General features: G+C 32.6%; 2 protein-coding genes and 2 long non-coding RNA genes across 6 annotated transcripts in view; 1 reads left to right on the forward strand and 3 right to left on the reverse strand.

The window, feature by feature from the left end:
- Nucleotides 1–3,613: 3,613 nt before the first annotated feature.
- The window catches only part of LOC124451193, a 47,217-nt gene continuing 31,546 nt past the window's right edge, over nt 3,614–19,284 (reverse strand). For all 3 annotated transcript variants that reach the window (XM_047001818.1, XM_047001820.1, XM_047001819.1), the window contains one exon: nt 3,614–5,329. In XM_047001818.1, coding sequence (XP_046857774.1) covers nt 4,015–5,329 — 1,315 coding nt within the window. In that variant the 3' untranslated portion in view covers nt 3,614–4,014. The remainder of the gene's footprint in view (nt 5,330–19,284) is intronic.
- Nucleotides 7,030–12,931, reverse strand: LOC124451214. The gene is made up of 2 exons (XR_006950374.1): nt 12,743–12,931; nt 7,030–7,281 (listed from the first exon to the last, which is right to left on the reverse strand). It is a non-coding gene; the product is annotated as an uncharacterized LOC124451214 (long non-coding RNA).
- LOC124451220 lies at nt 7,877–8,423 on the forward strand. The gene is made up of 2 exons (XR_006950380.1): nt 7,877–7,965; nt 8,043–8,423. It is a non-coding gene; the product is annotated as an uncharacterized LOC124451220 (long non-coding RNA).
- Nucleotides 16,706–18,168, reverse strand: LOC124451201. The gene is made up of 2 exons (XM_047001838.1): nt 17,640–18,168; nt 16,706–17,344 (listed from the first exon to the last, which is right to left on the reverse strand). Exons 1-2 carry the CDS (start codon nt 17,934–17,936, stop codon nt 17,087–17,089), a joined length of 555 nt encoding a protein of 184 aa, XP_046857794.1. The 5' UTR covers nt 17,937–18,168; the 3' UTR covers nt 16,706–17,086.

Raw genomic sequence — 19,284 nt, forward strand, 5'->3', positions numbered from 1 at the left:
AAATGAACTTGTGTCAAAATCATAAAAGTTTTATTCATTAATTTCCATCACAGTTATTGACATGACGTCATGATGATGTTTTTACATACGGGAATTGTTGACAGTATATAACATTTTCTTTCTTTAAGGTCATATGTACATAATAAACGTACAAAAATGATCTCTCACATTTTTCAACTAATGACCATAAAACCCAATGACATGACATGATATCATGATGATGTTTTATAAATGTGAATTTTTAACATCATACAAAACTTGTTTCTACGATATTAACAAGCGTAAAGTAAATTTTATTCACAGTTTTCGAAAGAATGTTCAAAGAAAGTCACTCTATAATTTAAACAAAATAATTTTCATCTATAACGACACCATATTGTCAAATGACTCACAATGAATGAGTTGTCGACATTCTTTCATTTCTATGTAGTGAACGTTTAATATATAATAAAATAACCAAATTATCTGACCATACATTTGTATTAAAAAGTAAACCATCAACATAAAGTTCGTTCAGAGATCAAAGGTTTTTCACTTTTGGTAATTTTCACTTGTAAAACAAGCGACCATCCTTACGACGATCAATATCTTCGTGTGATATATGAAATATTTCATTCTCCAAAGCATATTTAATCAAAGCAGTGTTCATCTGATCTTCAAAAATGTTCATCGACTTGATGTGTTCATGCACTTTCTCACAAGCATGCCATAAAAACTTATGTCCATTTTTGGGATCAACTGTAAACTCATGCTCTTCATAACCATCTGATTTTAACCAATCAATTAGAGATTTGTGATACACGGTTAAACAATCATCTTAAATTGGAAAAAATTGAGATAGCACTTTATGTATTTTAATACGATCTTTAAGCTTCATGTCATCAGAAAAACCTAAACATTGAAAAAGAAAAGACAAAGGCAAAATACTTTGATAAGTCACCAACACTACAAGACATTCCGTAAAGTTTTTATCTGAAATAACGGTTTTGTGTGTTGATAAAATTGTTTCTTCCAATAATTTACTTAATCTCTTGAATTGTTCTGTGTAAAATTTACTTAACCCAGTAGGAACCAATTGTTCAATATTCTCGACACTTAGCTCAGTTTTTTCTTTTTTTAAACTCTCTTGTGCGTGGTAAGCGTACAGAAACGAACCCTCACATTTTTCAACCAATAGAAATAGAGCGTAGCGATATCCTTGCACCCGATTATTCAAAATGTACTCAACCCATTCGAAACCAGAACCGTCAAAATTAACCGTCATTTGACGAATAATTAAACAAACAATTGCTGATCTGGTGTTCATGTTTACCCATGCTATGTAACTGTGTTCCTGACTGCGAGAATAATAGTTTTTTATTTGAAATTTTCTGAAAAGGATTAAAATTTACACATTTCATTATGGCATTAAAATTTCTAAACACAAGTCATGCACTAAGCATGAAATTTGGCTTTACGACATACATACAAAGGTTAATCTTATTTGATCGCTACACACACATTACGAAGAACAACAGGCTTATTTACGTACCCTATAAGATGTAGAACACCTTATTTTTATCCTTAAACCGTCAGAGATTCATCCTATTTGTGCCTGCTAGGTAAATTCTTTGATAATAACGCGTTCACCAACTACCTTGTTGTCAAATGATTCGTGTGATGGTACAGTATTGGCATTTTCTTTGTGATGCAAGGATGCGTTTCAAAATAAGTGGCCTGGACCCGAGAGGAAAGAAGCGCTTTTATGAATTGCAGAAGAGTTTCGCAAGAAGCCGCTCAAAATATTTCGATTTCCAAATTAGTTGACTCAAATGGAAGTTACTTCTGAGAGAGTGATTAGTTCCAAAGGATTCTTATTTCTAATAGTTGTTTTTACCATTGGCTAAATTTTAATCCATGCAATATAATAGGTATTTTTCAATACAGTAAGTTGCATTTAAGGTTACCGAATAATTTCTTTACAGAGTTTTTCGAGAGTTTTTAGGTAATTTGTTTGATATATTCTCTTAAAACATAGTTACGATAATCTTACAAAATTCTAAATATCCTATAAACATAATGACGCATTATAATGAAAGTAATCATTAACTAATACCATTTTCCCTGGACGATAATGTGACTGTGAAAGATACAAACAAAGAGGGCCGTAACTAGAGCGTTATTTGTGTTGCTTTTTGTTGTTTTTTGGTTTGGTTTTGTACGGTTTTTTTTGTGTGAGTAGGGGGTTATTTACTTTTATATTCAGTTGTGCAACCAGAGCAGGACTGCTTTCTTTTAAAGAAGTTCGCACATAGATTTCTCTTGAGTTAAAATTTTTTCAAAATGAAATCAGAACGACACAACTGAGAGTATGAACCCCTCCCTCCCCCCCTCTCCCAAGCAATTAACGCTCTAGGGCCGACAGCTTTGCAAGCAATAACAACTGAGCATGACGACACCAGAAAGGACAATTTCAGTACCAAATTTTCAGTACGTAAGCACAATGTAAACTTGCAGTAAAGCCAATTTTAAATATTTAATTGGTTATTGGTCTACATTTAAGAGTTGGTCTCATAATTTTTAGGATATACTATATCTGTTGCTAACTTAGCAACGCAACTTCCACCAAGAACAATCATTCAAAATGTGTATGACAAAAAATATATAGGAATTTCTCATTAAGATATCGGCTCAGCAGTTGAACTCATTGTCTGACAAAATTAATTAAGTCAGTCTCACAAATCGGCTTAAAAGTAAATATTTTGACGAAATGTAAGATCTTCCCAAAAGATTTCAATTTTCGAAGTTATGCAAACCAAATTGAAAACAAGAGCTCATTACCGCATAAATCACCAAAACTCTGGAAGAGTATTCCATCATTTTGACGGAAAATTTAAATTGTTTAACATCGAGGGTTGAAAACATGTATGACGTTTGCAGAAAATTACCGCTGACCTGCGTTGTGACCGATCCAGTGTCCTACACAAATAATATCAAGCAATTCTACTGTGTTTTGTCACCACCATAAATAATTCTTACGTAAACTCGCCATTTGCCAGAAAGATAAAGCAGCTTTCAAACCTAAAGAAGAAAACACCTCTGAGACGAGCCTATCGCTGCTGGACCCTGTAAAAGTTGGGAAAAAGGGCATGTTTGGAAGGAAAAAGATCTGGTTATTGACTAAATGCTGTCGTATGAAATAGCTAGGTGGGCGATAAAGAATTTTTGCTCAAAATATGAAAATTTATTACAATTCAACAATGAAGTTTTCAGAAGGAACAAAGTTGACGTTTGTGATGAACGAAACAACAATGAAAACCTGACCGAAATAATATGACGTCAATTGCATCGATCAACGACTATCATCTCAGAAACAATCTTTTTTGAAAAAGAGATCAAGATGTTTACGATATTGCATTCTGTGCGCATTTTTAGAAGTCATTCAGCTTTATGCAGGTTTTGCCGCATTTAGCTCCTTCGAAATTAATAGCTTTTTTAGGGGTAACATGAACATATGATTCATCTTTTGTTATATGGGCCTCGTCCAAACATGTACGTTTCACGATTTCAAAACTTTTCGTTACAGATACTAAAAGATATTATTATCGTTTGAGCATGAAAAAGTTACGATTTGTCCAGTTTTAAGTTATATATAATCCAAACTTTTTTGTTGACTTTTGGTAATAGAATTCTCATTGTTAAAACTCCGCATGCAATTTAGCCAATGGGCTGCCATATGTCAAATTTTATTAAACTATTTACTATTTTATCTATTTATCTATCTGCTTATATACCCACCTAAGCCTGCCTATCAATAGTGGATTTTTTTTACAAAAATGGCATAGATTTGCAATACAATCCAGGTACTGATTTCCATATCTATCTTAAACCTAATGAGTTTATCAAACTTATCAAAAATAACAAACGATTATTCATGAAGAAAAGATATTTTATTCACCAGCGGATCCAGTTCGGCAATATTCAGAAACAATCTTATGTCTTATTATTTCTTGTCAATGTTAGTAGAAACTTCTGCTATCGTTTGGTCTTGTTCCGATTACGTTGGATTGCTGTTTTGACCTCTGACCTGTAGTATTCACAATCCTTCAATTCAACAGCAGTTAAAGCATTATCTAATTTTAAACATACGAAGGTCTTCAAACGTGGACCTCCTTCAAATATCACACCATCACCCACACCATCACGTTCAATGTCACCATCATCACCACAACCACATTCACCACCCTCACCATCATCAATATTTCTGCCATCACTACCATCACCCTCATCATCATCATTACCATCACCACCATCACCATCATCACCATCATCACCATTATCACCACCATCATCAACACCATCATCATCATCATTACCACCATCACTACCATCATCATCATTAATATTACCACCATCACCACAACCACCCTCACCACCCTCACCATCATCTTCTATATCACATACACCATATGCAAATGGCTGCCACTTTCCTTGTTTATCCAAAAAATAAACAAGTACACCAGAGTCACTTTCTTTTAGAAATTGGCAATCACTTTTGACCATCACTGCATCTTCAAAAATGACTTCTCTTGAATGCCTTGTCAAGTGAGTACCATGTAGATCACTTAAAGTACCAAAGTTATGATAATCTGTTCGAACTCTCACAGATTCATCCTCATTTTCCAATCTTTCGTAAAGTTCTTCATATGCTAGATCTAAATTCAAGGCAAAACGTTCCATGTCATCTCCTCCAAGCTTCTGAAAACAACGTTTATCACCGATGAAAATTCTCACAATATCAACTTCTTTGTCAAAATGACCAATCACGCCTTTAGAGGGAAGTAGAAATTCATTATCACTGTTTGGTAGTTTGTAAAAATAAGCTGTACCTTCATTAAGGTGTTTGACGGCATCGCGAATTGCCAAAAAGTCATTTTTCTGATTGAAAGCCAATGCACTGTCCACCATGTCACTTGCGCCACAAGCAACATGTGCGCATGTCAAGGCGTAATACTTATTGTTTTTGCCACAGAACATTGTCATTGTACCACGAGAGCCATCGGCTGATTGGTTTTCCATAACAACATCATTCGGTGTTCGCATTGGATTTGGGGTATCATTATTTTGAACAGCGCGAAAGTTTGATAAATATCGAATCTTTGGTCTTTTGTAAGGTTTACGCCTGATTTCAATGAATTTTGATGCTTCCCATTCAAATATCTTGTCAATTTCGTTCTTTAAATCTTCATCGGACCTTTCTTCAACATCATCAACTGTGATATACATATGAGCATATGGTATAACTTTGTTTTTTCTAACTGTTCCATAGTTGCCACATATCCACGATATGCTTTATAATAAAATGAAAAATAGGATAAAGAATCTAAATTAAAAAAAATGTGCCTATAAGTATCTATAAACCTTTATTATCCATTCATATACCCATTTGTCCTATCTTACAGCTAACACAGACGATGGCACAAAGAGTTTTGTTTTCCTAAACATACCTTTTGAATTTTTCATGAACGTCCTTTTTAATTTTGTAATGTTTATCAAGAAATTGGCTTTTCAAATTAAATCCTATGAAGAAATGGTGAATAATGGTTGACCAATAACGATTTTTTTAAAAAAGGAAAGACAATTAAAAAAAGAGATCTAGGCATCAGATACTTGAAGAGATGTGGAAAAGGTCTGGGGACGATATACTTAAGGAGCTTTGGGTTTTGTTGACGTAACCGGCTGACCACTAAATTTTACGTAATTGATCGGTCCTTCACTCGACATAGTAGATGAATTGAAATTTAAAGTTTATGATAAAAAATTGCGTTGAAAGTTTTACATCAACCCATATTCAGCTAACAGAACTTTGAGCTTGTATATCAACCCTCCGGTTATCATTCTTTTACCTTGAAATCCGGGGGGAGGTGGAGGGCATTGTGTGAGATCAACATCTTTTCCATCCTTTACAGCTTGAATGACAGCATCGAAGTCCTAAACAAAAGTTTTAATAAATCTCTTATGAAACAAATAGAGCTCTAATTCAATCTCCAACATTACAGACATAGCCTACTACAATGAGATTAAGGATTAGGCTTAAGGATTAAGATTAGGAATCAATTTCGCGCATTTGTAGAACACTATAAAAAGACCTGTGGAGAATGCATGACAATGCTTCCACTTAAATTTCATTTCCGTTCCTTTAAAGGTAACTCACCTTCGATATAATCAAATATTTTTTTTCATTTTCTTTGTCCCCACTTCTATTACAATTGCGAGCAGCCAATTTATACTGATCTCTCTTTAAAGTAAGACCTTTTAATGTCTCTTCAAGTTTACTATCATTCTCACGCTGAGGTGGCATTGGAGAAACCAGTTGTGTTCTTGGAGGAACTGTTGGTGTTCTTAAAGGATCTGCGGGTGTTCTTGGAGGAACTAGGGGTGTTTTTGTACAAGCTGGTGGTGTTTTTGGAGGATCTAAAGGTGTATTTGGAGTACATACTGGTATAAATGGTACAGCGGGTGGTTGTTTAGGGTCATTGTTAGTACGTTCACTAGAGACTCTGGAGGATGTCTATTGAGAAGGAGTGACGATGGGGGGAGTTTTAGATACACTGGATTGTGTTGGTGCTGCTGGCTTAGAACCACCTGAATAAAAAATATCACGTCGATATGGTGCAGTGAATATACTACTTTACAGTATACTCAGTAAACACATACAGTAAAACTATAAAGTTTAGTACAAAACGTTAAAAGTGGAAAAACCATACCTAATGGTAATTCAAACTTAATGGTAAGCATGTCATAATATATGCATGTCATATCAAACTGGTTTGCTGTGTTGTATGAATAATTGCTTATTAACATTTTGATAGGACTATATCGCTGATGATTCTGTTCCAATTCAAATTTTTGCTAGACTGCAGTTTAGCGGACACCCGAAGCGTTTCTGACCACGGGCTCGTATTTGCTTGTGAGTATAGGCTAGGGTTTGGGTCAGCGTCCAAGGTGTCCGCTAAACTGCAGTACTCCCCCATAGGACCATAGCTTCACTTTAATCATATATTTAAATTCTTCGTCATTTTTGACAATCTGTTAAATCCAAATCGTCATCATTACTAATTGAAATGAAAATAAAGAAAACTATCTCCTATCTGCTTTACATTTTCCTCACCAAAACACAGAACACAGAGTGAGAGATAAACAACGTGACATATGAATAAAATACCAAACAAAATACAAGTACGGACTGCACAGAGTATCAAGTTCCTTGTATTTTTTGCCCAAACGAGATATATTTGACGTCTGAAAAAAAACCAGTAAGGCGTATAAATGAATGATATTTTCAGCGGCAAGGTTTTGACTATAGTCACTAAAACAAAGTGCAGATTATACGCTCTAAAGCATAGGTAATTGAAGAACAACATAAGTATTGACTTTACTTAAGGTTTATTTTCATTGCAACCTTTACTGTTGTATCTACAGTGTCTTTATTGATCATAAGTATTTATAGTTGCGTGCAGTTGATGTTTGTCACGTATTCATAATTTACAATAGTTTATTCAATAACAAAGGTTTTTTATAATAAGAACTGACTTATGCAAGAATATACATGTATGGAATTTTTGATTAACGAAGTGAAAAAATCCATTTTAAGTTTCAAAAATTGTGTCTTAATCATTCACATTCAAATCCTATTTTAGAAAGGTGATCCCTTTATTCTTGAGTTGAAATTTGTTAAACTTTATACTATTTAACAGTAGTCCTTTGGAATTTGACCAATCTCAATGCTATTATGTACTCTGCATGAGTTTCTTATTTATGTATTTTTATTTCTATAACAATTGTTTTTAGTCAGTGATGTATACTTAGTTATTGAATAATATTATTTGTTGAAGGAGATCCTGACTCACTTTTCATCTTCGTTCGTTATTTAAATGTGTTTATGTAACAAAACTCATATGGATAAAAAGTTAATGTTTCAATAATGTATGAATTATAATCACCATTTTTTACTGATATGTATGTAGTCGCGTTTTTATATTAAATTTCTCATCTTTTGTTAGGTACGTAACATGTAAAGAACTAAAGCAAGCATAATTTTGTCCACACGATCGTCGTATATGAAGTCTTATTTCTAAAAGAAAGGTAATTTTACGTAAGTTAACCGAGATTTGTATTTACATTTCTAACTTAGCAAATTTGATACCGAAGCATTGCGTAGTATGAAGTATGACTATAAACAAATCAATGTTTATTTCCATTCCAAATGAAAATCGTTTGAATGATTCTATAAGTGACTTTTAAAGCTATATTTAATACCACGACTGGAAAGTAGGTTTCATTTTTTTTTTCAAATTATCCACTATAAAAATTGCGGCTCTTACACGAAGAAAAGGTTTGATAATAAATAATTCTGAGTCAGTGATGCGCTTGACATTCACAAATGCCACGTCATAATGTGACAGTTCTTTTTAAATAAATTAAACTTAAGTAAACAGTACAATGTACAAATGTAAAGTAAAGATTAGGTTCCAGGGGTCAAAATGAACTCATGATAACGTATATATTTCATCATCAATCATTATTTTTTAAAATAATTACACTTTAGTAAACAATACAATGTATAAATGTAAAGTAAAGATTATGTTTAAGTGATCAAAATGAACGTCAGATAACGTACATACTTCAGCATCATTCATTTTGTACGTAATTTATTTTTAGATGATCTTTGATTTAGCATGACATGATGTGCACTAAGAAACTGAAATCAAGATACTTGTTTTGTATTCCAACGTGTCTAACTGTTTTAGTTACTTGAATTAAATCGTGTAACAACACAAAGTCGAGAAATTTCACTGACTGTCAGGCCAGGCCTGCCGTGAGGTGATAGGCAAGGGGGCATTTTGCCTTGGGACAGTTATATAATAGGAGCTGGCGCCTCCCCATTTGAACACATGAAAATTGCAAAATTGAAGTTTATAGGAAAAGTAGTGAATGATGTGTGTATTATTTATACTTTTCTTACGTTATCTCATCATGCAGAAGATATTCATCAATTGTTAAGTTTTAGAAATTCTCGTAGCATCTTCAAACAGAATCACGCTTTAAGTGTTATTAATATGAGCAGGCATGTCGCTAAGATGTAAAATTTGGGGGAGCAACAACATTTTTTTTTGAGGGGGGGGGGGAGCAGTCGTAGGCGTCGAGTTATACTATATTATAACAATTATATAATTTATCACTAGTTAGTTTTCGTGGGTAGCCGCTGTGCATGCGCGGGCTAACCACTATGCAATACTTAAAAAGTGTCTGAGTGAGGCGTGAGGCAGGCAGTGTTTGTTCGTCGTGATATCTACGGCTGTGTCATCGGTGATAGTCGCATATGTGAACGATCACGACTAGAATTGTTTTAACACTGTCAAACTAACATATGATCAAAAGTATGATTTTGAAAGCTCACTGTGTTGCATGAATCAACATTTCACAAAAAATAGATTCGGTCGCGTTCTTCCTCTCAGTGTAAATACATTCTTCTTGTGTTTAACTTTTGCTTATTTTTCAAATTTTTACAGATCCCCCTTTTTCCATAGACAAGTATAGTTTCTAAAGAAAAATTCAGCATCCTACATGTAGAAAATGTTCTCATGTTATTCTGCCTCCCCCATACTTTAGAACAGATTTTACTGTCCTTTACAATGCAGCTTATTGTCAACAGTTAGAAAGTTGGTATATCAACTTAAATATGATTTCTCTTGAATGTTTAGTCATACATTATCGAGATGCTTCAGTAGCAAATCTTTTATGTAAAGTTAGTAATATAGTTTCAGAATCTCGTTTTACTTTTGGCAAATTAACTTCGTTTTAGAAATAATAGATTCGGTCGCGTTGTTCCTCTGTGTAAATACATTCTTCCTGTGTGTAACATTTGCTTATTTGTGTGTAAGATTTGTTCTCATTTATATCCAGATCGCAATGATTCGTATATTTTCCATAAAGAGTTAGAAGTACTAATACTTTACGCGTTCGTAAGTTTACATTAACAACAATATTGTTTCGAATCTTTGGGACTGGCACTAGTGTTAGTTACAGTTTATAAAGAAAAATTCAGCATCCCACATGTAGAAAATGTTCTCTTGTTATTTTGCCTTCCTCTATAATTTTGAACAGGTTTTACTGTCATTAACCATGCAGCTTATGGTCAATAGTTAAAAAGTTGAAAAATAATCTTCGATATGATTTCTCATGCATGTTTATTCATACTTCATCGAGATGTTTCTTTAGCAAATTGTTAGGTCGGTAATGTAGATATAAAATCTCGCTTTACTTTTGTAAAATTACCTTTGTTTTACAAGTAAGACTTCATATATGACAACCTCGTCGATCAAATTATGCTAGCTTTAGTTCTATACATGTCACATAACTTACAAAAAATGAGAGATTTAGTATAAAGAACGCGACCACATACATATCAGTTTAAAAATGGTGATCATAGTTCAAACCTTATTGTAACATCAATAATGTTCATATGTTGAATGTGACAATGTGAGCAAAATAAGCTGTTCGTCTAAATCGAACTGATTTTCTAATTTCATGCAGCAGATGTTTAAAAATTTATCAAATGACATCAAACGAAGCGATTGACACAAGTTGCTGTCCAAAGATAAAAACCGCACTTTTATTCAAAACATGTCGGAAACTGTGTAAATAAATTATGATTGTTATTTGAGACTAGGAACTTATCGTTAAAGCGAAAAAAGAACTTATGATTATTGAGTATTTTTGAAGGGTCAAACTAAGACGGCATTGTCTTTTGTTGATGCCTGTGAACAAGTAAGGAGCATGAATTGGAATTGATGTATAACTTTGACAAAAAAATTAAATTGATGACATTTGAGAATTGTGTTTGACGCGCTAGCTTTAGATAGTATACAGTCCCATAGAGAACCGGCGGACGCATAACTGCTTTGTGCTAACGTGCAAAGGAGAAATTTGCTACAAAACAAATAAATATCTTATGTGTAAGAAATCCAAGCGTTTTTCTTTCTAACTTGATTCCTCATTGATGATAAAATCCTGTGATTTTTGAAATCAGTGAATTAGTCGACTTCCATGTCAGGCATTTTTAAACGAATAAAAGGATCATCAAAAAATGCAAAACAGCAAAAGAAAAGGAAAACGTACACTTTTTTGTGACAACGAGACCTGGCTTAAAATTTTTTATCAATTTAAATAAATTTAATTGTGCATTATCATGAGAGTACTGCGTGTGCGATTGCATTTTAAATCTATATTTACTTATTACTGTGGTAGTGTATAATTCATGCAAATCGTTCGCAGTTGATATAAATATTATCATATAGTCGTTTTGATAGGTAAACAGATCATTTGTGTTAACAAGATGAGACGCAATTTACTAAACCAGGCATAAATATATATTATCGTATTATTCAATAAAACATAGCGCCATTTAGCTTAAGACTGAAACACACTAGGTAGTTGCTAAAAATGTGGATGAACAGTCAATGAATCCAAGTGGACGAGTATTCTGCCATTTAGTCAAACCTTACATTTGTATCTATGTATCTACTGAAAATGTGGATACACAGTCAATGAATCCAAGTGGACGAGTATTTTGCCATTTAGTCAAACTTTACATGTGTATCTGTGTATCTACTGAAAATGTGGATGAACAGTAAATGAATCCAAGTGGACGAGTATTCTGCCATTTAGTCAAACCTTACATGTGTATCTGTGTATCTACTGAAAATGTGGATGAACAGTCAATGAATCCAAGTGGACGAGTATTCTGACATTTAGTCAAACCTTACATGTGTATCTGTGTATCTACTGAAAACGTGGATGAACAGTCAATGAATCCAAGTGGACGAGTATTCTGCCATTTAGTCAAACCTTACATGTGTATCTGTGTATCTACTGAAAATGTGGATGAACAGTCAATGAATCCAAGTGGATGTGTATTCTGCCATTTAGTCAAACCTTACATGTGTATCTGTGTATCTACTGAAAATGTGGATGAACTGTCAATGAATCCAAGTGGACGAGTATTCTGCCATTTAGTCAAACCTTACATGTGTATCTGTGTATCTACTGAAAATGTGGATGCACAGTCAATGAATCCAAGTGAACAAGTATTCTGCCATTTAGTCAAACCTTACATGTGTATCTGTGTATCTACTGAAAATGCGGATACACAGTCAATGAATCCAAGTGAACGAGTATTCTGCCATTTAGTCAAACCTTATATGTGTATCTGTGTATCTACTGAAAATGTGGATGAACAGTCAATGAATCCAAGTGGACGAGTTTTTTGCCATTTAGTAAAACCTTACATGTGTATCTGTGTATCTACTGAAAATGTGGATACACAGTCAATGAATCCAAGTGAACGAGTAGTCTGCCATTTAAGTCAAACCTTACATGTGTATTTGTGTATCTACTGAAAATGTGGATGAACAGTCAATGAATCCAAGTGAACGAGTATTCTGTCATTTAAGTCAAACCTTACATGTGTATCTGTGTATCTACTGAAAATGTGGATACACAGTCAATGAATCCAAGTGAACGAGTAGTCTGCCATTTAAGTCAAACCTTACATGTGTATTTGTGTATCTACTGAAAATGTTGATGAACAGTCAATGAATCCAAGTGAACAAGTATTCTGCCATTTAGTCAAACCTTTGATACAATACGAGTAGCTAAACATTACGGCTTTAAAATCAATGTTTTACACAATTTTACTCACCAAATATGACCAAAGCGACTATTTCTTCTTTCCCACACTTATTATTTCGTTCCACAACGTAGAGTCACAGTTTTATATTGAAATATTTCTTCAATTTTGTCTTTCTTCGTATTGCAATGTACACATCATTGAAATGTAAAGGATGGGCTCATCACGAGATCTTTCTGATTCACTTCCTTGTAACTGGATACAGCATATCCAGTTACAGCTTATGAAAACAATCATGTTCATTGTCCATAAACTCCATATAACCATGACAAGCAGACAATTTCAAATAATACAAAATAAAACAAATTCCGAAGAGGGACATCTCGTTTTCTTGATATTTAAGATATTACAAGAGTTTGAAACAAAATAATGTGTAATATTTCGTCTTTATTCCAAAGTTATGTAATTAGAACTATAAGACTAAACAATATACTTATATATAAACGTTTCGCAGCCTGCATTGTAAACCATAAGTCTGTTGATGTCTTTGGAATAAAGACGAAATATTACGCATTATTTTGTTTCTAACTCTTGTAATATCTTAAATATCAAGAAAACGAGATGTCCCTCTTCGGAATTTGTTTTATTTTGTCCATATAAGGTTCTCTATGAGGCGCCATATGAGGCGCGAAACGGGACAATATTCGAGCTCGTTTTTATGGGGCGCCAAGCCGGACAAATTTGTCTTTCAGAAAATATATGTGCTGAACTTCAAATTTGCATTGTCTGAATCGAATAAATCAGTTCTCAACTCAAAATATATCTGGTAAACTTAAAAAATATATGCTAAACCTGAAAAATATATGCTAAACTTGAAAAATATATGCTAAACTTGAAAAATATATGCTAAACTTGAAAAATATATGTTAAACTTGAAAAATATATGCTAAACTTGAAAAATATATGCTAAACATAAAAAATATATGCTAAACTTAAAAAATATATGCTAAACTTAAAAAATATATGCTAAACTTGAAAAATATATGCTAAACTTGAAAATATATGCTAAACTTAAAAATATAAACTAAACTTATAAATGCTAAACTTGAAAAATATGCTAAACAAAAATATATGCTAAACTTAAAAATATATGCTAAACTTAAAAATATATGCTAAACTTGAAAATATATGCTAAACTTGAAAAATATATACTTGAAAAATATATAAACATAAAAATATATGCTTAAAAAATATATGCTAAACTTGAAAATATATATTAAATTTGGAAAATATATGCTAAACTTGAAAAAATATATAAACATAAAAATATATGCTAAACATAAAAATATATAAAAAAAATATATGCTAAACTTGAAAATATATGCTAAACTTGAAAATATATGCATAAAAAATAAAAAAAAAAAAAAAATATATGCTAAACTTAAAATATATGCTAAACATAAAAATATATGCTAAACTTGAAAAATATATGCTAAACTTGAAAAATATATGCTAAACTTGAAAAATATATGCTAAACTTGAAAAATATATGCTAAACATAAAAAATATATGCTAAACATAAAAAATATATGCTAAACTTAAAAAATATATGCTAAACATAAAAAATATATGCTAAACTTGAAAAATATATGCTAAACATAAAAAATAAATGCTAAACTTAAAAAATATATGCTAAACTTAAAAAATATATGCTAAACTTAAAAAATATATGCTAAACATAAAAAATATATGCTAAACTTGAAAAATATACGCTAAACTTGAAAAATATATGCTAAACTTGAAAAATATATATGGGGCGCCAAGCCGGACAAATTTGTCTTTCATAAAATATAGGTGCTGAACTTCAAATTTGCATTGTCTGAATCGAATAAATCGGTTCTCAACTCAAAATATATCTGGTAAACTTAAAAAATATTTGCTAAACTTAAAAAATATATGCTAAACTTAAAAAATATATGCTAAACTTAAAAAATATGTTCTAATTATGATGCTTTGCGGCCTTGTTTTTAACACGTTTCCGGTAAGCGTGCGTGGCCGCCATTTGCAAATTGCAATAGATTCTCGAATCTCGATTGTCGAAGATGCTAAATCAAAATGAACTTCAGTTTCACTTGAATAACGCGTTACAAAGAATTAGCCAGTTGGAAAGTTCAAATATTACTTCTAATAGTCCGCTTGGTTCGACGAACAACTCCAGCAGAAACAGCGGCTCGACGCACAGTCGAAGTAGAGAGGCTAGGAACTGGGTTGAGCTCAACGTTAGTAATCTATTCAACTGACAAATTGACTATTTTATAGGGAAAATTAAACATTAAGTATGCCTCTTTATCGTAGACAAGGTGGGGCATCATCGACGTTGATTGGGCGTCATCTTTACAGTCTGCGAAATCAGTTATAACCGGTATAGTGTCTTTTTTGACCGATAGCATTGTCCAGGTCCCCTTAGATAGACTAGATAACCTGGAAATCTTAAATAATCGAATGGATTGTACGTGTTCTTTTTTCATAACTCTACTAAACAACGCAAACACTGATCAAGAAACATTCGGTTTGCTTGCAAACGTCTTAAACAGTCTATTGTCAATTCAAAGAGCTCTTTGTCTTGAAGTAGAAAGGCTCCAATCAATCAATGATGAAAATTGTTACAGGTGTCCAATTAATCCAACACACGGGCCGGGTCGACCAAAATACCATATTACAAAAAATAAACTGGAATTTTTGCGAAGCAAGCACTTTTCGTGGGTTAACATTGCCAAGTTACTTCATGTGTCTACGCGAACATTACGGAGGAGAAAAAACGAATTAGACATCAATGACGAGTTTTCTAATATCTCGGAGGATGAGCTTACCCAAGCTATGGAAGACATAAGGAAAGTTACCCCAAATATTGGTCAGAGTAGGATGGTAGGTGCGCTAAGGGCTAGAGGGATTCATGTTCAGAGGCAAAGGGTGAGAGAGTGTTTAAGAAAAATTGATCCAGTTGGAACAGCACTTAGATGGAACTCAGCAGTCTACCGACGTAAGTATTATGTTCCGCATCCTAATGCTCTATGGCACATTGATGGCAACCACAAGCTAATACGATGGCGGATAGTTATTCACGCATGTATTGATGGTTACAGCCGACTTATTATATACCTGCAATGTGCCAATAATAATCGCGCATCATCTGTGCTAGAGTTTTTTACACAGGGAGTCAAAGAGTTTGGTTTGCCATCTAGAGTCAGATCAGACCATGGCTTAGAAAATGTAGGCGTTGCACGCTTTATGCTAACCAACAGGGGTTGTGGAAGGGGAAGTATTATAACGGGTAAATCGGTGCATAACATTAGAGTTGAACGTCTCCATAGAGACGTATATTGTGGCATACTTTCTCATTATGTCTGGCTATTTACTAACATGGAAGAAGATGGTTTGCTTGATTGTCTTAATGAACATCACCTATTCGCACTACATTACGTTTACATCCCAAGAATTCAAAGATCTCTTAACGAATTTAAGTGGCAATGGAATAGCCACCCCATTAGTACTGCTGAGAATCTGAGTCCTGAACAACTATTTATCAGTGGAGCTATGTCCAATTGCAATGAAAATATACTGGTAGAAGAGAGTGACCAAGACGAACTTGGTGCCAGCATGGATTTAGACGAAAGTGAAACTCTCTTAATCAGTGATGACGACTATAATGTTTCTGTGCCACAAGTAAATGTCAATGAAGAGCAAACAATCTTGGCACACGAAACTATTGATCCCCTAAATGATGATGGAAATCATGGTGTAAATGTGTTTAGAGAGTGTTTACAATTGATGAGCGAAACAACAATCAATCAATAGAATGTACAGTTCTCGTAATTTTTTTTCAATATAAAAATCACGTTCATTAACATAACATTTTCGTTATTAAACTATATATTCTGCAGAAAAAACAACGCTAATTCAAAATTGGAATCACAAATAGGTTGATATTATTAAGAGTTTGGTATTAAGATTGGTAAATAATTAGAGTCACTCACATTCTATTAACTTAAGTATTTATTTAAACATCTGATTCTCATACTATAAGCACATTTATTAACTGTTTTGGCTACACCAACAGGAGTTGGTACAAATGAAAAAATGATTTAATTTAGCTAGCTCTACTTTTATGGCTTACAGGATTTAGTTATTTTCTTAAGTCATACATTTGGCAATATGATATTAATACATTCATATTTTCCACAGTCTTTATTGATATTGAATGGAAGTACTTTCCTGTTTTGGTATGGTGATTTATGTATGATATTTACATATAGACACACTGACTCAGACAAAAATTCACAAAACCTTATCCCTATATGCATATACAAAAAGGCTGCATGTTAAGCACAACCTCATTTTATATCTGTTACAAAATTGTTAATTTATGCCTGAACTCCAGTTACCTGTTCCTTCAATATCTGACTCAGACTGAATTTCCAGGACTTCTGGTTCTTGCTTAATTAATGCTGGTTTCAGCAATTCTTCATCAGCAGAATTGTCACTTTCACTAAAAGCACTAAGTTTTTCATTGGAGCGTATGTAAACAGCACCTTGGCCTGACAACTTCAAGAGCATGTTGCAGTTCATAGTCACCCCAGGGGCTAAATTTGGTAAAACAAGTTTTCCATATGAGGCCTATAGTAAAAAAGATGAGGAAATAATGTATAAATACATTAACGAATTACATATTTATAAACAAAACATTTATCACTGATTAAATAAACGGTGTCTTAAATCCAGATATTATAATATTCATAGAGAAATTATAAGGCAAAAGGAATTTCCAGAAAAGTAGGAGCAAATGGCTTATAATACTAATTCATTTGTATGCTGTTTTTTAACTCCCCTCACTGCACACCCACCAATACACCCTGGACAAGACGTTTAAGCTTATGCTAGTACGTATATTAGCATATATGGTTTATGTTACCTTCACATATTCATAACCACAATTTTGGATCTGCGGAAAAACGTTTTCTATTTCTTCTTTTAAATTAATATCATCCCATTCTCTTACAAAAGGAAAGCTGTGAATAACGAAACCGTCACTTTCCAACGAAACACGAGAAGAATGAGTAGGAACTGAAGTTTGAGTCGGTTCCGGAACCAACACCAGGTCTTTGTGCACTGCTTTGGGTTTCAAGGTTGATTTAGAGGTCGTCGATTTGCGCTTTCGTTTTTTCTTGTTGCCAGAAAGATGCGACGTTGAAGCCCGACTCAATGGCATTTGGGTTGATGTTGAACTTATTGCTGCGTGATTGCTAAGCTTAGAAAACTCCTTTGCAGTTCTTCCGTTAAAGTCGAGCCGGTCGAGCCGGTCGAGCCGCTGTTTCTCCTGGAGTTGTTCGTCGAACCAAGCGGATTGTTAGGAGTAATATTTGAACTTTCCAACTGGCTAACTCTTTGTAACGCGTTATTCAAGTGAAACTGAAGTTCATTTTGATTTAGCATCTTCGACAATCGAGATTCGAGAATCTATTGCAATTTGCAAATGGCGGCCACGCACGCTTACCGGAAACGTGTTAAAAACAAGGCCGCAAAGCATCATAATTAGAACATATTTTTTAAGTTTAGCATATATTTTTTAAGTTTAGCATATATTTTTTAAGTTTAGCATATATTTTTTAAGTTTAGCAAATATTTTTTAAGTTTAGCATATATTTTTTAAGTTTACCAGATATATTTTGAGTTGAGAACCGATTTATTCGATTCAGACAATGCAAATTTGAAGTTCAGCACATATATTTTCTGAAAGACAAATTTGTCCGGCTTGGCGCCCCATAAATATATGCTAAACATAAAAAATATATGCTAAACATAAAAAATATATGCTAAACTTAAAAAATATATGCTAAACTTGAAAAATATATGCTAAACTTGAAAATATATAAACATAAAAATATATGCTAAACATAAAAATATATGCTAAACTTAAAAATATATAAACTTGAAAATATATGCTAAACTTGAAAATATATGCTAAACATAAAAATATATGCTAAACTTAAAAATATATGCTAAACTTAAAAATATATGCTAAACTTTAAAATATATGCTAAACATAAAAAATATATGCTAAACTTAAAAAATATATGCTAAACTTGAAAAATATATGCTAAACTTGAAAAATATATGCTAAACTTGAAAAATATATGCTAAACTTGAAAAATATATAAACTTAAAAATATACTAAACATAAAAATATATGCTAAACATAAAATATAACTTAAAAAATATATGCTAAACTTGAAAAATATATGCTAAACTTGAAAAATATGCTAAACATAAATATATGCTAAACTTAAAAATGCTAAACTTAAAATATATGCTAAACTTGAAAATATAAAACTTGAAAAATATATGAAACTTGAAAAATATATAAACAAAATTAAAAAATATGCTAAACTTGAAAAATATATGCTAAACTTAAAAAATATATGCTAAACTTAAAAAATATATGCTAAACTTGAAAAATATATGCTAAACTTGAAAAATATATGCTAAACTTGAAAAATATGCTAAACTTGAAAATATATGCTAAACATAAAAATATGCTAAACTTAAAAATATATACT

This window comes from Xenia sp. Carnegie-2017, unplaced genomic scaffold, assembly GCF_021976095.1.
Source record: "Xenia sp. Carnegie-2017 unplaced genomic scaffold, XeniaSp_v1 HiC_scaffold_24, whole genome shotgun sequence".
Taxonomy (NCBI): domain Eukaryota; kingdom Metazoa; phylum Cnidaria; class Anthozoa; order Malacalcyonacea; family Xeniidae; genus Xenia; species Xenia sp. Carnegie-2017.